Below are 14943 nucleotides of genomic sequence, written 5' to 3'. Positions count from 1 at the left end.
GTGTTTGCTTGCACTGTGCGTTCATAAGCTGTGTCATGACCCGTAGTTCTTTCTCCAAGGGAAGGAGTTTACATCTAGGTGACCCTTGCTGTTTATAAGCTTGCAGAAGGTGGACCAGATATTCTTCCTAAAAGCCTAAATGTGTGCTGTAGATGCTTTTTTTTTTTTTTTTTAAACTAGAATAGACTGAAATGTAGTAAAAAAATAGCACTTAATGCTTAAAATTGCACCTACGCCAGCAGAGGGGACAGAACATAATAGGGTTTTTTTTCAGGAAAAAGAAAATATTAAGTATTATACTGCAGAAAAATAACCATGCCCTGCAGAGGCAGGTAGGTGACAGGTGTAGCTTGAAGTCAAACATACAATTCTGCTTGTGGATGGCCATACTGGTAAACTCATATTCATCTTGCGATTGTTTTTCATCCAAATCAGAAGCAGGCACCCTCCCTTTGCCATAACTAATATTTTACTTTTGGAGTGACATCTATTTCTGAGAAGTGCTGTGCGGTTATTGAGGAGATAATCGTGAAAGACTGCGGGTGGGTTTCATTGCCTTTGCCATGCTGGTGGCAAATGATTGGGACAATCTTTTGTTCTACTGTACCCTCCTCGTGCCTCCCCCAAAAAATAATCTTGAAGCGGAGTTCTGGGAGATTAAGGAAACCTTCGAGGGACAAATTAGTGCCAAGCAGTTACTCTTTGAGCTGTTGAAGAAAGGAAACGCTGCAGATAGAAACAAGTGAGGAACTTAGGACTAAGTCTGAAGCCAAGGAGAGGGTTTGTTTAGCTGCTGAGAGAATATGGTCTTGCTCATATGCATAAGTTGGAATGGTTTGCCACAAGCCTTTGAGTCAGGGTAGAAGACAGCATAGAGTGCTGTGGATTTTTACACTGATTTTGGAAATATAGGTGCTGAATACAGATTTTTTTAAATTTTTTTTTTCAATAAAGAAAAGGATCGAAAGTTCTTTTGAACACCAGCAATGGTAAGAGGGTATTTCCAAGCTCCTGATATTCTTTTTTGTAGCTGGTTTAAATGTTTGGTTGTTGTGTAGTGAAAATGGAGGCTCTAGGCTGCACTTGAGGAGCAGGTATACTTCTGAATGTTCTCACCTGCTTACACGCTTTTTATTTAGGACCTCATTTTGCTGGGACATGGAGATCCTGCTCCCTTCCTCTCTTCCCTCAACCTGTAGTTAAAATGAAGAAAAGCGAAAAAGATTAGGTCCTGTTTACATTTCTATTCACCGTATTATAATAATAGTTTGAAGTAATTGAGAGATTGAATTTTCATCATTTATCTGATAGAAGCTTGAAGTATTCTGCAGGTGGCAGAATACTGAATATTCAGGATAAATACTGAAGTAAAAGGATAGGAAGGTTAGTATACCTCATTAATGCAAGTTGGATTGAGTCTCTGTCATTGCTTCTCAGAGACACATGTACTAATCTCACATTATACAGCACCTTCTTTAGGGTAGTTCTCAGAGATCTCGATATTCTCATGTGGTGATTCTGGACTATTTTGAACCAGATTGGTGTAAAAGATACCCAAGACTTCACTGTCAAAAAGATGCAATTTCTGGCCTTTAGGAAAGGTGAAGATAGAGTGTAGAGTAGTGACTGGGCTAGGATTGCAGGGTTTAGAAACTGAAATTTGTCCTTAGAGGTTAATCTAGGAGGAGGGCCAGGGGAATCCGAAATAAGATAACCCACCTTTCTCGGTAAAGATAATTGGAATTCTTTGCCTTCAGAATATCAGAGAGGCATATCAAAAGTAGGAAATAGTGTTCAGTCTGGTTCAAAACTCCAATGTTGGCAAGTTTTACTATTTATCGTGCAGTAAAACTGAGTAAGGGAGCAATGTGATTCTCTACAAGCTATTGTCCTGTAGAAGAGGATGTTTTCCACAGGCAGAGTCAAGGATGGCACATGCTCAAGTTGTCTGTCACTTTGTGAAATACAACTTCTTTCCTTGCCAATGAGTGTTTAAAAAAAAAAAAAAAATCTGCTTGCCAGTTTTGTCTTGGTGTATGGATATGTGTGGTATGGCATGAATGTGTGTTGTCTTGTGTTAAAACTGAGCTTTATTGCCTGTTTCTCCTTAGCACGATAAACAAAGAACAGTTTTCAAAAAGGAAAAATGATACACTGGACCCTGAACTGTAAGTAATGCTGTCTCACTTTGGGTGATCCTCATTTCATTATGATTATTTTGTAAAAGTCATGTTATCCATTGACCATGAGCTTTGTTTTTGATTTTTTTCTGAATTTTGTGTAGCTCTTTTAGCTGACAGGGGTGGCTCAGTAAGCAGCGTATCTGGCATTCTGTGCTGAGAACGCAAACCACCACAGCTGTACTTGAGAAATATATAACACTGTATGTGCAGAAGTTGTTGCGTGTTGTTGTCTTGAATGTGGATTCAACAGGAGGATGAATGCAGATAGCTCTGCGTTGAAACCCTGTTTTTGCAAATGCTCGAGCCTCAGAGCTGTTTTGAGTCGCTTGGTAGCTCTTTTGGTGCGGTTGCCTTTTCTAGTTGTCATATTTTAGAAGCAGGTGTAGTAGAAGGGAAAGTCATTAAATTTGAATCAGCCAATTCTCTGGAAGCAGAGCTGTAGACACTCCGTAAAGTTATGATGGTGTCTCAGCTGCTTTTCTTGATAGTCCTGAAGGGGGTTTTTGATGCTGCTTTACCTGGTACCACATTACACACCTGTGGTGCTACTCAGCAAACATTATCTTCATCCTCAAAGGAATGAGCAAAAAAAGAATCCATGTTCTTATGTTCTTCCCACACTAAGGGCATAAGCCCTGTTTTACAAGGGCTGTGGGAAGGAGAGAATAGTAACTCAATTCATAACTTTTCTTTCCCTTTGTTGTGGTGAAGATACAGCTTAACAGTACAACACCAGCCTAACTTTTACAGTATGATACCATATGCTCTACATAAATGACAACTGTTCATGCAGAGTCTCAGAGTCTTGTAAATAGACATGTTTGAGACAAGGCAGGCTGTCCTCTGATACATGAAGCAACCCTAGGTATTTTTGAGAATTATATTCACCGACATCTGTGAAGTAGACTGTATCACGTACCTCAGTCACATCCTTCAATCTCTCCGAGTCTTCTGAAACCGACTTTGATATTGCTTCTGTTTCCTTCCTTCCCACCTCTCTGCGGTATATTTGCAATGTACTTCAGGCTTCAATCATAATGGGGCAACTAAGAGCCGACTGTTTCTCCTGGTTCTTCACTTCTGACACCCGTAAATGCATTTTACTCACTTCATGGTAGCAACAAGCAGTTTACAGATTTTATCCTTAAAAGGGCTTCACTTAAAAAAATTAACAAAGTGGGTGGCAGTAAGGCAAGCAAATAGTAATAATAATGTGTCCCTACATAGTGTTACCGGACTTGAGCTTGACAGATTCTTAATTCGTTCTGGAAGCTGTTCTCAGCATAGATACGCTTTCTGTCTTAAATAGTCTTAAGAGCCTAAAATGCTAGAAATTCTCTAATAAAATATTACAAAACATACAAGCAAGTAATGATAACGGCTAACCTTGCTTCCCTTCCCCTTGTATTCCTTCTGCAGATTTGTTGAATGTATAGAATGTGGAAGAAAAATGCACCAGATCTGTGTTCTTCATAATGAGATAATCTGGCCTTCTGGGTGAGGAATTTGCTCCTTCAATAGAGAGTATACAATAGATTTACTGGGGTTTATGCATGAACTTCCTTATACTGGTTATATTTAAAAGAGTGTCTAATGGAAGAAGTTGCAGTCCCATCTGAAAATTGTACAGAATCTGTAGGGTAACATCAAATATAAATATCCTATCTATCTGTGGTATGTGTGAAGCAGTTCCTAATCTTAAATGTTCCTCACATTCCTTTGTGTGGAAGAGGGCCTTTCAGTCTTACGTTTCAGCGTTTCGTGTTTTAAAGGTACTAGTCCTTCTTGAAAAGATGGTTCTGGTTCTGGTAGCAATTTCATAGTGAGCTGTTTTCTGTACAAATAAAAATGTGTAACAGCTAAAGGATGTAATTGGTGAATTCACTTTTTTTGACCTCAAGTAATCAGATTAAATCTGAGAAAAAAATATAGTCTTCTTCAGATACTCCATTGTTCTTGATTGACATACTGGGATTTCTTCTGATTGCTTTAAAAGCTTTTTTAAAAGGCTGATAAATTGTATGTAGATAAAGCTCTCTAAGAGCTTAAATGTTCCCTTTCTTGACAAGAAAGCTGTGACTTTTACTATTCTATTATCCCATCCACACTGCTGCAGAATAGGAAAGATTTTCTGTAGCTGAGGCAGGATCTGCCCATCATTTCATGCTACAGTGTAGTCAGGCCTTTAGAAAAAAATCAGCCTGTTGCTTTACTTACTGCAATATCTTACCTTCATCAGAGGCAGCAGTTTGAGATTATTTCGGAGATACTTTAAGCCAGCATTGTTAGAACTGCCAGTGGATGCCCTGTTTCCTGAGCTTGCAGATGGTGACAGGTGGCTGACAGGAGATGCACCCCCTGGAGCTTAGGTCCTCCTCTGCAGCTCTGAAGCAGTTGGGCTGCTTCTGCTGGCAGTAGTAGTGTCTACTTTGGAGTGTTGAGGTGTTTCCCAGACCAGACAAGATCACATGAAAGATGTTGCTTCTGGCAAGATGGGAGGGGACTTTACAGTCTGACTTGGGATGGTTTTTCACTTTCTCCTCTTCTTGCTGCAGCTTTGTCTGTGATGGCTGCCTGAAGAAAACAGGACGGACCAGGAAGGAGAACAAATTCTCTGCTAAAAGTAAGACTCTGGCACTGGCATCAACAAACCTTAAATAATCTAGGAGTGGAAAGGAGATGGCTTTTATGTTCATTTTGCATTTATTTCAGTCTTCTTGTATTAAAGGAGGATACTTTTGGTCAGTTCCAAACATCAGTTCTGTGATGTTCAGATTGTTTGCATTCACAGGTGTTGTCATTGGTTAATAGTCCGTTGTAGAGGGTTAACGCACTGCTTTAGAGCATGGCTAATGTGAGATATGCATCCTTTTATCTCAGTTGCAGTATTAATAGCGTTGGGAAATAGTTGCTGTGTGACTGCAGTTTAACTTAAATTTGTACTAACATGTTCAAGTCACCATGAGTATGACTGCTCTTAAAAGCTTTGATGCAGATAAGGGTTGCATCACCTGCTAACAACTCTATAGACATTTCCTCTTGATTGAAAGAGTTGATTTGAAGGCAGTGTAGGAGGAAACTTGTGCAGTCACTGTCCATCTGTTGTATAGACAAAATAAGTCTTTCAGAAGCCTCTCGGGTCATTGTAAGTCCCACAAATAGTGAGTATTTAAATTTCTGTTTAAAAAAATATAAATCCTCAGCCAACCAATAGTGTTAAGATTCAGCAAACCATTCAATGAATGACTTCAACGTTTGAGTCTTTTTTGTAAAATCTCCAAAATCAAAATTCCCTAGAGTCACTGAGAATGCAGGCAGAATACAAGGGTTCTTTTTACGGTTTTTATCAGGTTTTGTTTCTGCCTACCTGGATGTATTGCAGAGTTAGCGTGGTATTATGATGCTTTACTTGAAAAGTGTCAAATTGGAAAAAGGAAAAGCTGATTAGCAGAGACGTTAACTCTGCCAGAAGTCATGGACAGCAGTGAGACAGGCTGTGTTACACTAGAAGTCCTGAGCACCCTTTCAGCTTCAGGTTTCTGTCAGCTAATGTTATGCTTGTACTTCTTTGTATGAGGATTGTTTGAAAATGAGAAGCTTCTACACAAACTACATGACTTACAGATACAGTCGTATTTAGTTGTTCTTTCCATTATTGAAATACGTGATTTTGGCAAGTGAAGAGACTAACTTGGCTAGTGCGGCTTTATAGACAAGATATTTCAGAGAGCAGTGTTTGGTAATCCAGTTTAAGTAATTGATAGCTTCTCTTCAAGAATTGCAATTGACTTTTAAGACAGATAGAAATTGGATGGAAGTGCAGATTCTTTCTTTAAACAAAATATAAACCATAAACGTGCCTGCAGGTGAAAAGCAGCTCACCCTATCTCCCAAGTGTTAGTGTTCAGTGATAAAGCTTTAATTTGTAAGATACTGCACTCATTGAGTCACTTTTCATTTAACATCTGAATAGAGAAATCACACTTGAACAGTTCAGTTTTGTATATGTTTAGAGCTGTATTTTATTCCTGCAGGGTTACCAGCTACAAGACTTGGTACCTTCTTGGAGAACAGAGTCAATGATTTCTTAAGACGACAGAATCACCCTGAGGCAGGAGAAGTTACAGTTAGGGTGGTACATGCATCTGACAAAACTGTCGAAGTAAAACCAGGAATGAAAGCAAGGTATGTTCTTTCCATCTCTAATTTTGCTTTCTCTTGGGGGAGGTAGAAGCTATTTAAAGTTACTTGTGTGCTGCTATTCTGAAAAAATAGACGGTTGTATTAAAAACCTCACCAGTGACCAATTCTTGACAAACATGTTACAGCAGCATATGTTACAATTAGTTGTGATGAGTGTCATCTTTTCCATAGTAAAAAGTGGATGCTTTGTCTTTGAGTAGTCCCTAAGCATTTAACTTCAAAATGGCACTAAAATTACACTTAAAGTAGCCCTCATAATTGTTGCCTTTACCTAGTGACATGCATTTGCTGATAAGTGAATATATTTGGTATTCTTCACCCTTTGCGATCCGCAGGTTTGTCGACAGCGGAGAGATGGCCGAGTCTTTCCCTTATCGAACAAAAGCGCTTTTTGCCTTTGAGGAGATTGATGGCGTAGACTTGTGCTTCTTTGGGATGCACGTGCAGGAGTATGGCTCAGACTGTCCTCCGCCCAATCAAAGGTGAGGAGCTGCATGAAACTGTTTTCTGTTGGTGCTGTTAGAGTCAGGTGAACCTTCTGAAGCTCTGTGTAGAGCTTCAGCTTAGCATATGTGAAGACTCTGTCCCGTTAGCTTCCAGAAGCAAAGTGGCTTCCATAGGGAAATATGTCACAGAGTCGCTTCTTACCAGGGTTGTTTTCTGGCAGTCAGTGCCTTCAGGATTAGTTGCAGTATTCTCAAGGAAGGGATTGGATAGTTTTAGAGAGATGAGGCTAGGATAGCAAAAGAAAACTGAGTTTCCAGAGGTAAATTAGGATCAGAGGCTTTGAAGATTGCTGTTGAATTGGGTGCTTCAAATGTATAAAGTAACGTGAATAAACTTGTGAACTACTTTGAAATCTCTGCTTCTCCTCATGCGGTTTTTTTTTGTTCGTCTTTTTTTTTTTTTTTTTTTTAGGCGAGTGTATATATCTTACCTTGACAGTGTTCATTTCTTCCGCCCTAAATGCTTGAGGACTGCTGTCTATCATGAAATACTAATTGGATACCTAGAATATGTCAAGAAATTAGGGTAAGTCTTTTTCAATGTTTTCTTCTGTGCAGCATTTGTCCTAGGTAGTTCTTACTGCAAATGCAATTACTGCATTTGATTGTGCAGAATATGGTGCCTAAATATCAACTGATGATAAATAATATGACAGCAACTGTGTACAGTTGAAAAGGAGAAAAGTCAGAAAGGGGGTGCAGGCTTTTAAAGACAAGCTTATGTGTCAGATACTTCCAGGTTTCCAAACTTACATAAAACTTCCTTAAGTCCAAGTAGAAAAAGTGCGTCTTTTTATCTGGACTGTAGAATTTTGCTGACCTTGTTGATGGTGCAGTCCTTGTGTAATGCCCACTGCTTTAATCAGCTCATTCCTTTGGCCCTAGCAAGTAAGTGCTTACCCATGTGTATAAGATGAAAGGTGAGTGAGTGTATTCTGTCTGTACTGACTGAGAGCTGTGTTCCAAAAGCAATTTCTTAGTAGCCTTATGAAAAGTTGAAATTGTGAGAGACTGAGAATTTAGAAGAGAAAGAGGAGAGGATACTTGGGGCAGCATAGAAGAGAATACAGAACAACTGAAGAAATGTGGAAGGTGGAAATTAGATGACCATGACTGCTGAAGTAGAAAAGGCAGTGAAATAAACATCGATCTACTGTCAAAGGTATCTGGTGTAGCTTGGCAGAGACTTACTCATGAAGAAAGTGTTTGGGACTATGTTTATAGTAGTTGCATGAGAAAAACGAGGGGAGTCAGAATGGAGGTGGATTGTGACTCTACTACCTCCACGACATAATGTGTTCCTTAGTACTTCCAAGGCACACATTAGACTTAGTTCTGCTTTTTTTTGTGTGTGTGTGTATTTTCCAACCTGCAAGTCTGTAGAATTGCTGCATATAGCTCAGGCCTCAGTTTTACTTAATGCTGGTTTTTGTGCTGTGGGTTCTTGTTTTGGGAAAACAATGTTGATCAGAGTTTCATCTCTCCCTTCTCAGGCAGAAGGGATGGCAACGGGCTGCAGTTTCTAGCATTTTGGTAGGGTTCTGTAGAGCCATTTCTCAACACGGTGAAGGTGGTTATTTTTCTTTAACTTGCCATCCAATTATTCCTCCTACTGGAGTTCTTTTCAAAATCTAATAGAGAAAAGAAGAACTGAGGGTGAAGAAGTGATCTTTGTGGTATTATATTCTCTGCAGCTGCTACTATTTGGATGTCATCTGTCTTCGTGGTACTAAGATTGTACACCCAGTAGCATAAGTTGATAGTGGCTGTTTAATCACAGATACAGTTGTGAAATGTTTTAAAACTGTGATTCTCAAAATTAAAAACCAGAGGATTTCCAGAAGAGAGGTGAATTGTGTGTCTAAGTAAAAGTTTATACAGTGTTGCTAGATAATGAATGACTGGACTGTCTTCAAGCAATAAGAATTCTGGCTTTTACTACTGAAATACCTCATCTCCGTCTTTCTCTTATTAGTTAAGTGGAAGGCGATAGTTGGAGGTCTGTATTGGACTTTGATTTTTTTTTTTAATCTAGACTGGAAAATATGCACATTTCATATAAACTGTTCCACGTATAACAGGGAATTTTAAAACGTTAGTGAAGAGATGGTAATGCTATCACATGAATGAGGACAGAATGAATGCTAGAATTAAAATCTTGGAGAGCTGTAATTTTTGTCTGTCTGGTATCACCAGCCAACTTTGTGGTGGCTCCACCTCGTGGCAGAGAGGAAAGCAAGCTCTGGTGTTAATCGTCTCAGCTCACAAGTACGTTTTTTTGTCTACTGATGCTAGGTATACTACTGGACATATCTGGGCATGCCCACCTAGCGAAGGAGATGACTACATCTTCCACTGCCATCCTCCTGACCAAAAGATACCCAAACCCAAACGACTGCAAGAGTGGTACAAAAAGATGCTGGACAAGTCTGTTTCGGAGCGCATTGTCCATGATTATAAGGTTTGTCAAGTTTGTGTTTGTATCGACCGGGCTGGGGGGAAAAGGTCTGACCAGTCGTGTCTTGGTGTCTTCCCTGCCTTATGCATTGTGTCTGATCCTTGGTGTTTGCTGTATTAATTTTAAGTGAATTGAGCACTGGAAGTTTAGAGTTAAAATACATCCTCTTCAAAGCATGTAAGCTTTTGAAATCATTCTAGCAAGAGATTTGAAATGATTCCTTAGAACAAACTAAATTTTTGAGGAATACTGTCAAAGAGAACAAATCACATTTCATCAATACATAGAAAACGTATGGAATCTTTAATCTTTCAGTGTTAAACAAAACTGCAGGGTTAGGTTGCTGATGCAGTTAGAAGTATTTAAAATCTTTGGAATCATGAGGACTTCACTAGTGTCAACAATGCAGTGATTGTATTGTCCCATTTGGTATAAGTATGCATTTTGAAGTCTAGCACATGGTAAAGATGTATTTCCTCAGAGTGGGAATATTTGATATGCATCTGACTAACCGTAGCTGGTTAAACTATAACAGAATTAAATCTGAACTCCGAGTATGCTTTCATAAAATGCATTGAAATATCAAGCTGTTCTTTGTGCCTTTTTTATCACTTATTGAAAAGGTTGTCTTTACATATGTGACTTGTAATAGTAGTAACCGAGTGTTTTGCCCTTTTTTCAGGATATATTTAAGCAGGCAACAGAAGATCGTCTAACAAGTGCAAAAGAGCTACCTTACTTTGAAGGGGATTTCTGGCCTAATGTTCTAGAGGAGAGCATTAAGGAACTTGAGCAAGAGGAAGAAGAACGGAAGAGAGAAGAAAACACTAGTAATGAAAGCACGGATGTAAGAATGCTTCTGCTATTTCATTATATAATGTAAAAGTTGTGATTACATATGGCTGATAAAAAAGGAGGGGTAGGCACTTTAACTGGCTTTTTTTAACCTTTCTGGTTTCACTCTAATACAGATTTCAATTTTACATTTTATAAATCGGAGCTGTTAAAATACCACTAAGCTACATTTGTATGAGCAGCGGCTGTTCATATGGCTGTAAACCTAATTACTAAAGTCAATTAGATTGAAGCAGCTGCTAGTTGAATATTTTGTTGCTGAAATCCAATTATTATCAGTATTCATACTGCAACCTCAGCCTGACTTTGGAAGCTTTTTCCTTAAGCTTTAGCTTTTGAATAATGATTACCTTTTCTCCTTCTAACTTAGATGTTATAATATCAACCTTAGTAGAATGTTCTGGAAGGTAACAGAGTACTGTGATTTTGTAGTTTACTCTGTACAGGGATTTTCTTAGTAGAAAGCTCTAAGGCATTGAGGATCTGAAGCACAAATTACTGCTCAGCTGTTGTTGAGCTACTTTAAACCAGAGACAGTTTTTGCTGGTATCTTGTGCAATTTTTATATTATTTTGAGGTTGTGCAACAACTGTGCTTTCACATTCCATAAAGTACAAAAAAAAAGTATGCGATTTTAATTCAACAATAAATTTGAAAATCAACAGATGCAGAATTTACGCATCTGCTCATCCTTGGATCTTCTGAGTTTTTATGGAAGAGGTGGTGAATCTAGGGTAAGATTAGCAGTTTTGTTCCCTTATTAGTTAGTTAACTTGATAATTGTTAGTTAACTGTTTACACAGCTGCTTTGTCACCTTAATAGTTACTAGGTTTTTGCTGGGATTTAGAATTAATCTTTTCTCTAAAAGATCTTTGGATCAGAAAAAAATCAGATTTAACATTACAACTAGAATTTGTGGCTCTGCTCTGCTGCTCTTTGCAATATCTCCTTTCAAGGACTTTGAATAAATTAGATATAAGAGTAACCTGGGAACTAGGTAATTTGACATTAGATGTACAATAACTAACATCTTGGTTAGAAAGGTGTTATTTAAAGGTTTGTTTTCCACTCAGCATAGCTGTAAGTTCCCATCTCTCTAACATACCAAAAACTGGCTGTGAGGAACCTGGCCTAGCTCTCTGTGTGTGATTGGTCAACACTTAGCTGATCCTTCACAGCAGCTTGACCCCAAAATCCTGCAAGGGGGAAAGCTTGCAGCATATCACTATTTAATCTTTATTACTAAAAATAGTTTAAACTCTTTATTGACTCCATGTTTCACCTGTTGAAAATGAGGCAATAATGAACTATATTCTCAAACGAAGTCATTTGTGTTCGCTGGAAATTTCCGTCCTGACAAAGTTATTCTAAGCTTAGGAAAAATGCTTATTTGGATAAGAGTCACTTTGATCCTTGATCAGTATTTGCTGTAGTGTTTTGAGGGGCCCTCTGAGAAGCACAGAGAGGAATAAACTGCTCATTGCTAATTGATGGTAATGAAATTAAGCTGACCCATTTTTTTTGACTGGCAAGATATGACAGGAGAAAGGTGCATAGTAGAAATAGCGCTGTGAATGCATTTCGGACTCAGGAGGACAGATTCGTATCAAAATCAGTTTAATGCAGTCTATTAAAAAATAAAAATCTGTCAGAGAGCTGCAACAGACTAAATCTATGTGGATTAAGTATTTTGTACTTTTGCTTAGTGCAAAAACAGTTGTACTTTTCAGTTATTTTTAGTTTTGAATTGCATTGAGAAGCCATCTGCTAAACCCCCTTGTGATTATCCAAGAGGTTCTTCAGTGTTCAACTGGAGCAGATAAACAGGTTTCAGAAAATAGTGTTTCTCTTGCAGCTTCTGAGCATTTATGCTTTTAGTATTTTTAGCACTATGTATTGCTGATCTTGATTTCTTCTAGAGTGATTCTAATGGAATTAACTTAATGTTTCAGGGGACCCCGGTAAATGTCTTTGGAATAAATTATTGTGAAGTTGTGGTTTTGTCCTACGGTTATAGGAGATATGGAAGTAATAAAATGCTGATGTGGTGTGACTTAGATACCTGACAGAAAATGCCTTTAAAATTAATAGGTGAGCAAGGGAGACAGCAAAAATGCCAAGAAGAAGAACAATAAGAAGACTAGTAAGAACAAGAGCAGCTTGAGTCGTGGCAATAAGAAAAAGCCTGGCATGCCCAATGTGTCCAATGACCTCTCCCAAAAGCTGTACGCCACTATGGAGAAGCACAAAGAGGTAAGCGTTGATAGAATGAGAAAGTATGTATTTTACTTAAGTAGAGAGGCGTACAAAGCGTTGATATTTCAGAGTCGTGCCTGGTAAATTATACTGGTTTGGCTGGGGAATTGAGTTGTGCATCAGACAAGACAAGTCTCGGTGCTCTTTGCTCTGAGGGCAATGGGGATAAATCCAACTGTGCTCATACAGAACTTCTGAACAGTCTAGGTGTCATGACAGTTTTACTGCTCAGTCCAGTGCTCCTTACCTAATGCTTCTGAAGACGGCAACCCTGCAGGTCAACCTGATGGTACGTGCTGGCATATTGAAATTTTGGTTTTTTTTTTCCTCAGGTCTTCTTTGTCATCCGTCTCATTGCTGGCCCCGCAGCCAACTCCCTCCCCCCCATCGTTGAGCCTGACCCACTCATTCCATGTGACCTGATGGATGGGCGTGACGCTTTCCTGACCCTTGCTAGAGACAAGCACCTGGAGTTCTCCTCACTGCGAAGGGCTCAGTGGTCAACCATGTGCATGCTGGTGGAACTGCATACCCAGAGCCAAGATCGCTTTGTGTACACCTGCAATGAGTGCAAGCATCATGTGGAGACCAGATGGCACTGCACTGTTTGTGAGGTATGCTTGGTGAAATTTTCCTTGCTTGTGTCCCCGTATCTTTGTGCAGAGAGTGTTCTTTACCTGAACTGATTTCTAAGTATTAACTGATGGGAAAAGATTTGGACAACTCATCCTCTGGCATTTCAGAAAGGAAGGAGAGAAAACGTTTTACGTAACAAGCAATTCTACTAATCTGCTGTTTGGTGTGATTTTTGCCTTTTACTTTCAAGCGGTGGAGAACTGAACTAGAATCGTATTTCCTGTAGTTCATTTAAGCTGCCACTGCTTAAGCAGTTGGGAACTGTAGCAGTTGCTTAAGCAGTGCTGGTAGGATCAGCTGATTTTTCTGAAGAGCAGTGCGTTCTTTCTTCTTCCAGAGTTGGAAGTGTTGTGCTGCAGTAATTCTTAAATAGGGCTCTCTGCTGATTTATTGGAATAGTGGTTTTTCTGTGCTAGAAGTCAGATTTCTATACTTGGATGAGTCTTCCACTACCCTGTTTTCTCTCCATTGAATGCTGCAAGCAGCATTCTTTGTTTTCAGAAGTGTTTACAGTATTGGTGAGTTTGAAGATTGAGTCCAGTGGTCTGGGTCAATGTTGTGCCTTCCAGAAGCTGGATTAACCTTCAGTCTGGCTTGTATGTTAAATTTTTTTTAGCCTGCTGGAAGTTAATGACTGTCTCCAGTTCTGAAAAAGTTCTGATTAAGATTTGATGTTCCTGTTTCTTAATTTTTTCCCCAGAAGATAAATTCTAAATTTCCTATGGACTGATGAATCCTGAGGACTCGGTTCTTTGTCTTAATTACTGAGCCTAAACTGATGTACTGTTGCTTTCATGGAATGTAAATGCTGTTCTGTTCTTCTCTCAGCACACTGCTGTGTAACTTGCCTGAAAACGCAGCTTTCATACTCCTTTCTTCTTTGAAAATTGGTACCTCTCCTGTTACTCTTGCTCGCTTCTTTTGAAGCAGCAGCAGATGGGCAGCTATTTGTTACTTGCCTTCTTCTTCTCCTTTCCTATCAGAAAAGAAAGGTATTTTTCTGCCCAGCTGAATAATATGACTTAGTAGCTCAGAGCAAGCTTGTTTTTCTAGCTATATCTGTTTGTGTAGATTTCAGACACCCTTACACCCACACACTTTCCCTGGCTATAACTCAGATTTATTCCTTCTCTAGCACCTCAGCATGGTGTGAAAGATAGAATTTTTCCCTAGAGCAACGAATCACCTGAAAGAGACTGGAAGTAATTTATTGAGGTGGTGTGACATCGTTTATTTATTGTATGGAGCTTCAGGAACACCAGTAACTTTTCGTTCATTGTCTTTCCAGGATTATGACCTGTGCATCACCTGCTATAACACTAAAAACCATGACCACAAGATGGAAAAATTAGGGCTTGGTCTAGATGATGAGAGCAACAACCAGCAGACTGCAACCACCCAGAGCCCTGGCGATTCCCGGCGCCTGAGCATCCAGCGCTGTATCCAGTCTCTGGTCCATGCCTGCCAGTGTCGTAACGCCAACTGCTCGCTGCCGTCCTGCCAGAAGATGAAACGGGTCGTCCAGCACACCAAAGGCTGCAAACGCAAAACCAATGGAGGGTGCCCCATCTGCAAGCAACTCATCGCTCTCTGCTGCTACCATGCGAAACACTGCCAGGAGAACAAGTGCCCGGTGCCCTTCTGCCTCAACATTAAACACAAACTTCGTCAACAACAGCTTCAGCATCGCCTGCAGCAGGCACAGATGCTCCGAAGGAGGATGGCGAGTATGCAGCGCACTGGCGTGGTAGGCCAGCAGCAAGGATTGCCCTCACCCACGCCGGCCACTCCGACGACTCCAACGGGCCAGCAACCCCCAAAACCGCAAACCCCTCAACCTCAGCC

At 39.7% G+C, this 14943-nt stretch overlaps 1 protein-coding gene across 1 annotated transcript in view; it reads left to right on the top strand.

Moving 5' to 3' along the window:
• The window catches only part of LOC104274984 (histone acetyltransferase p300-like), a gene marked incomplete at both ends in the record, with an annotated part of 32533 nt that overhangs the window by 17063 nt on the left and 527 nt on the right, over positions 1 to 14943 (top strand). Inside the window, 11 exon segments of the mRNA XM_009870799.1 lie at positions 2112 to 2168; positions 3603 to 3680; positions 4739 to 4806; positions 6218 to 6368; positions 6722 to 6868; positions 7305 to 7418; positions 9188 to 9353; positions 10033 to 10197; positions 12298 to 12459; positions 12795 to 13076; positions 14387 to 14940. Of these exon segments, the coding sequence (XP_009869101.1) occupies positions 2112 to 2168; positions 3603 to 3680; positions 4739 to 4806; positions 6218 to 6368; positions 6722 to 6868; positions 7305 to 7418; positions 9188 to 9353; positions 10033 to 10197; positions 12298 to 12459; positions 12795 to 13076; positions 14387 to 14940 (1944 nt within the window).

Source organism: Apaloderma vittatum, unplaced genomic scaffold, assembly GCF_000703405.1.
Source record: "Apaloderma vittatum isolate BGI_N311 unplaced genomic scaffold, ASM70340v1 scaffold19710, whole genome shotgun sequence".
NCBI classification, from domain to species: domain Eukaryota; kingdom Metazoa; phylum Chordata; class Aves; order Trogoniformes; family Trogonidae; genus Apaloderma; species Apaloderma vittatum.
This window is presented reverse-complemented; position numbering and strand designations above follow the sequence as displayed.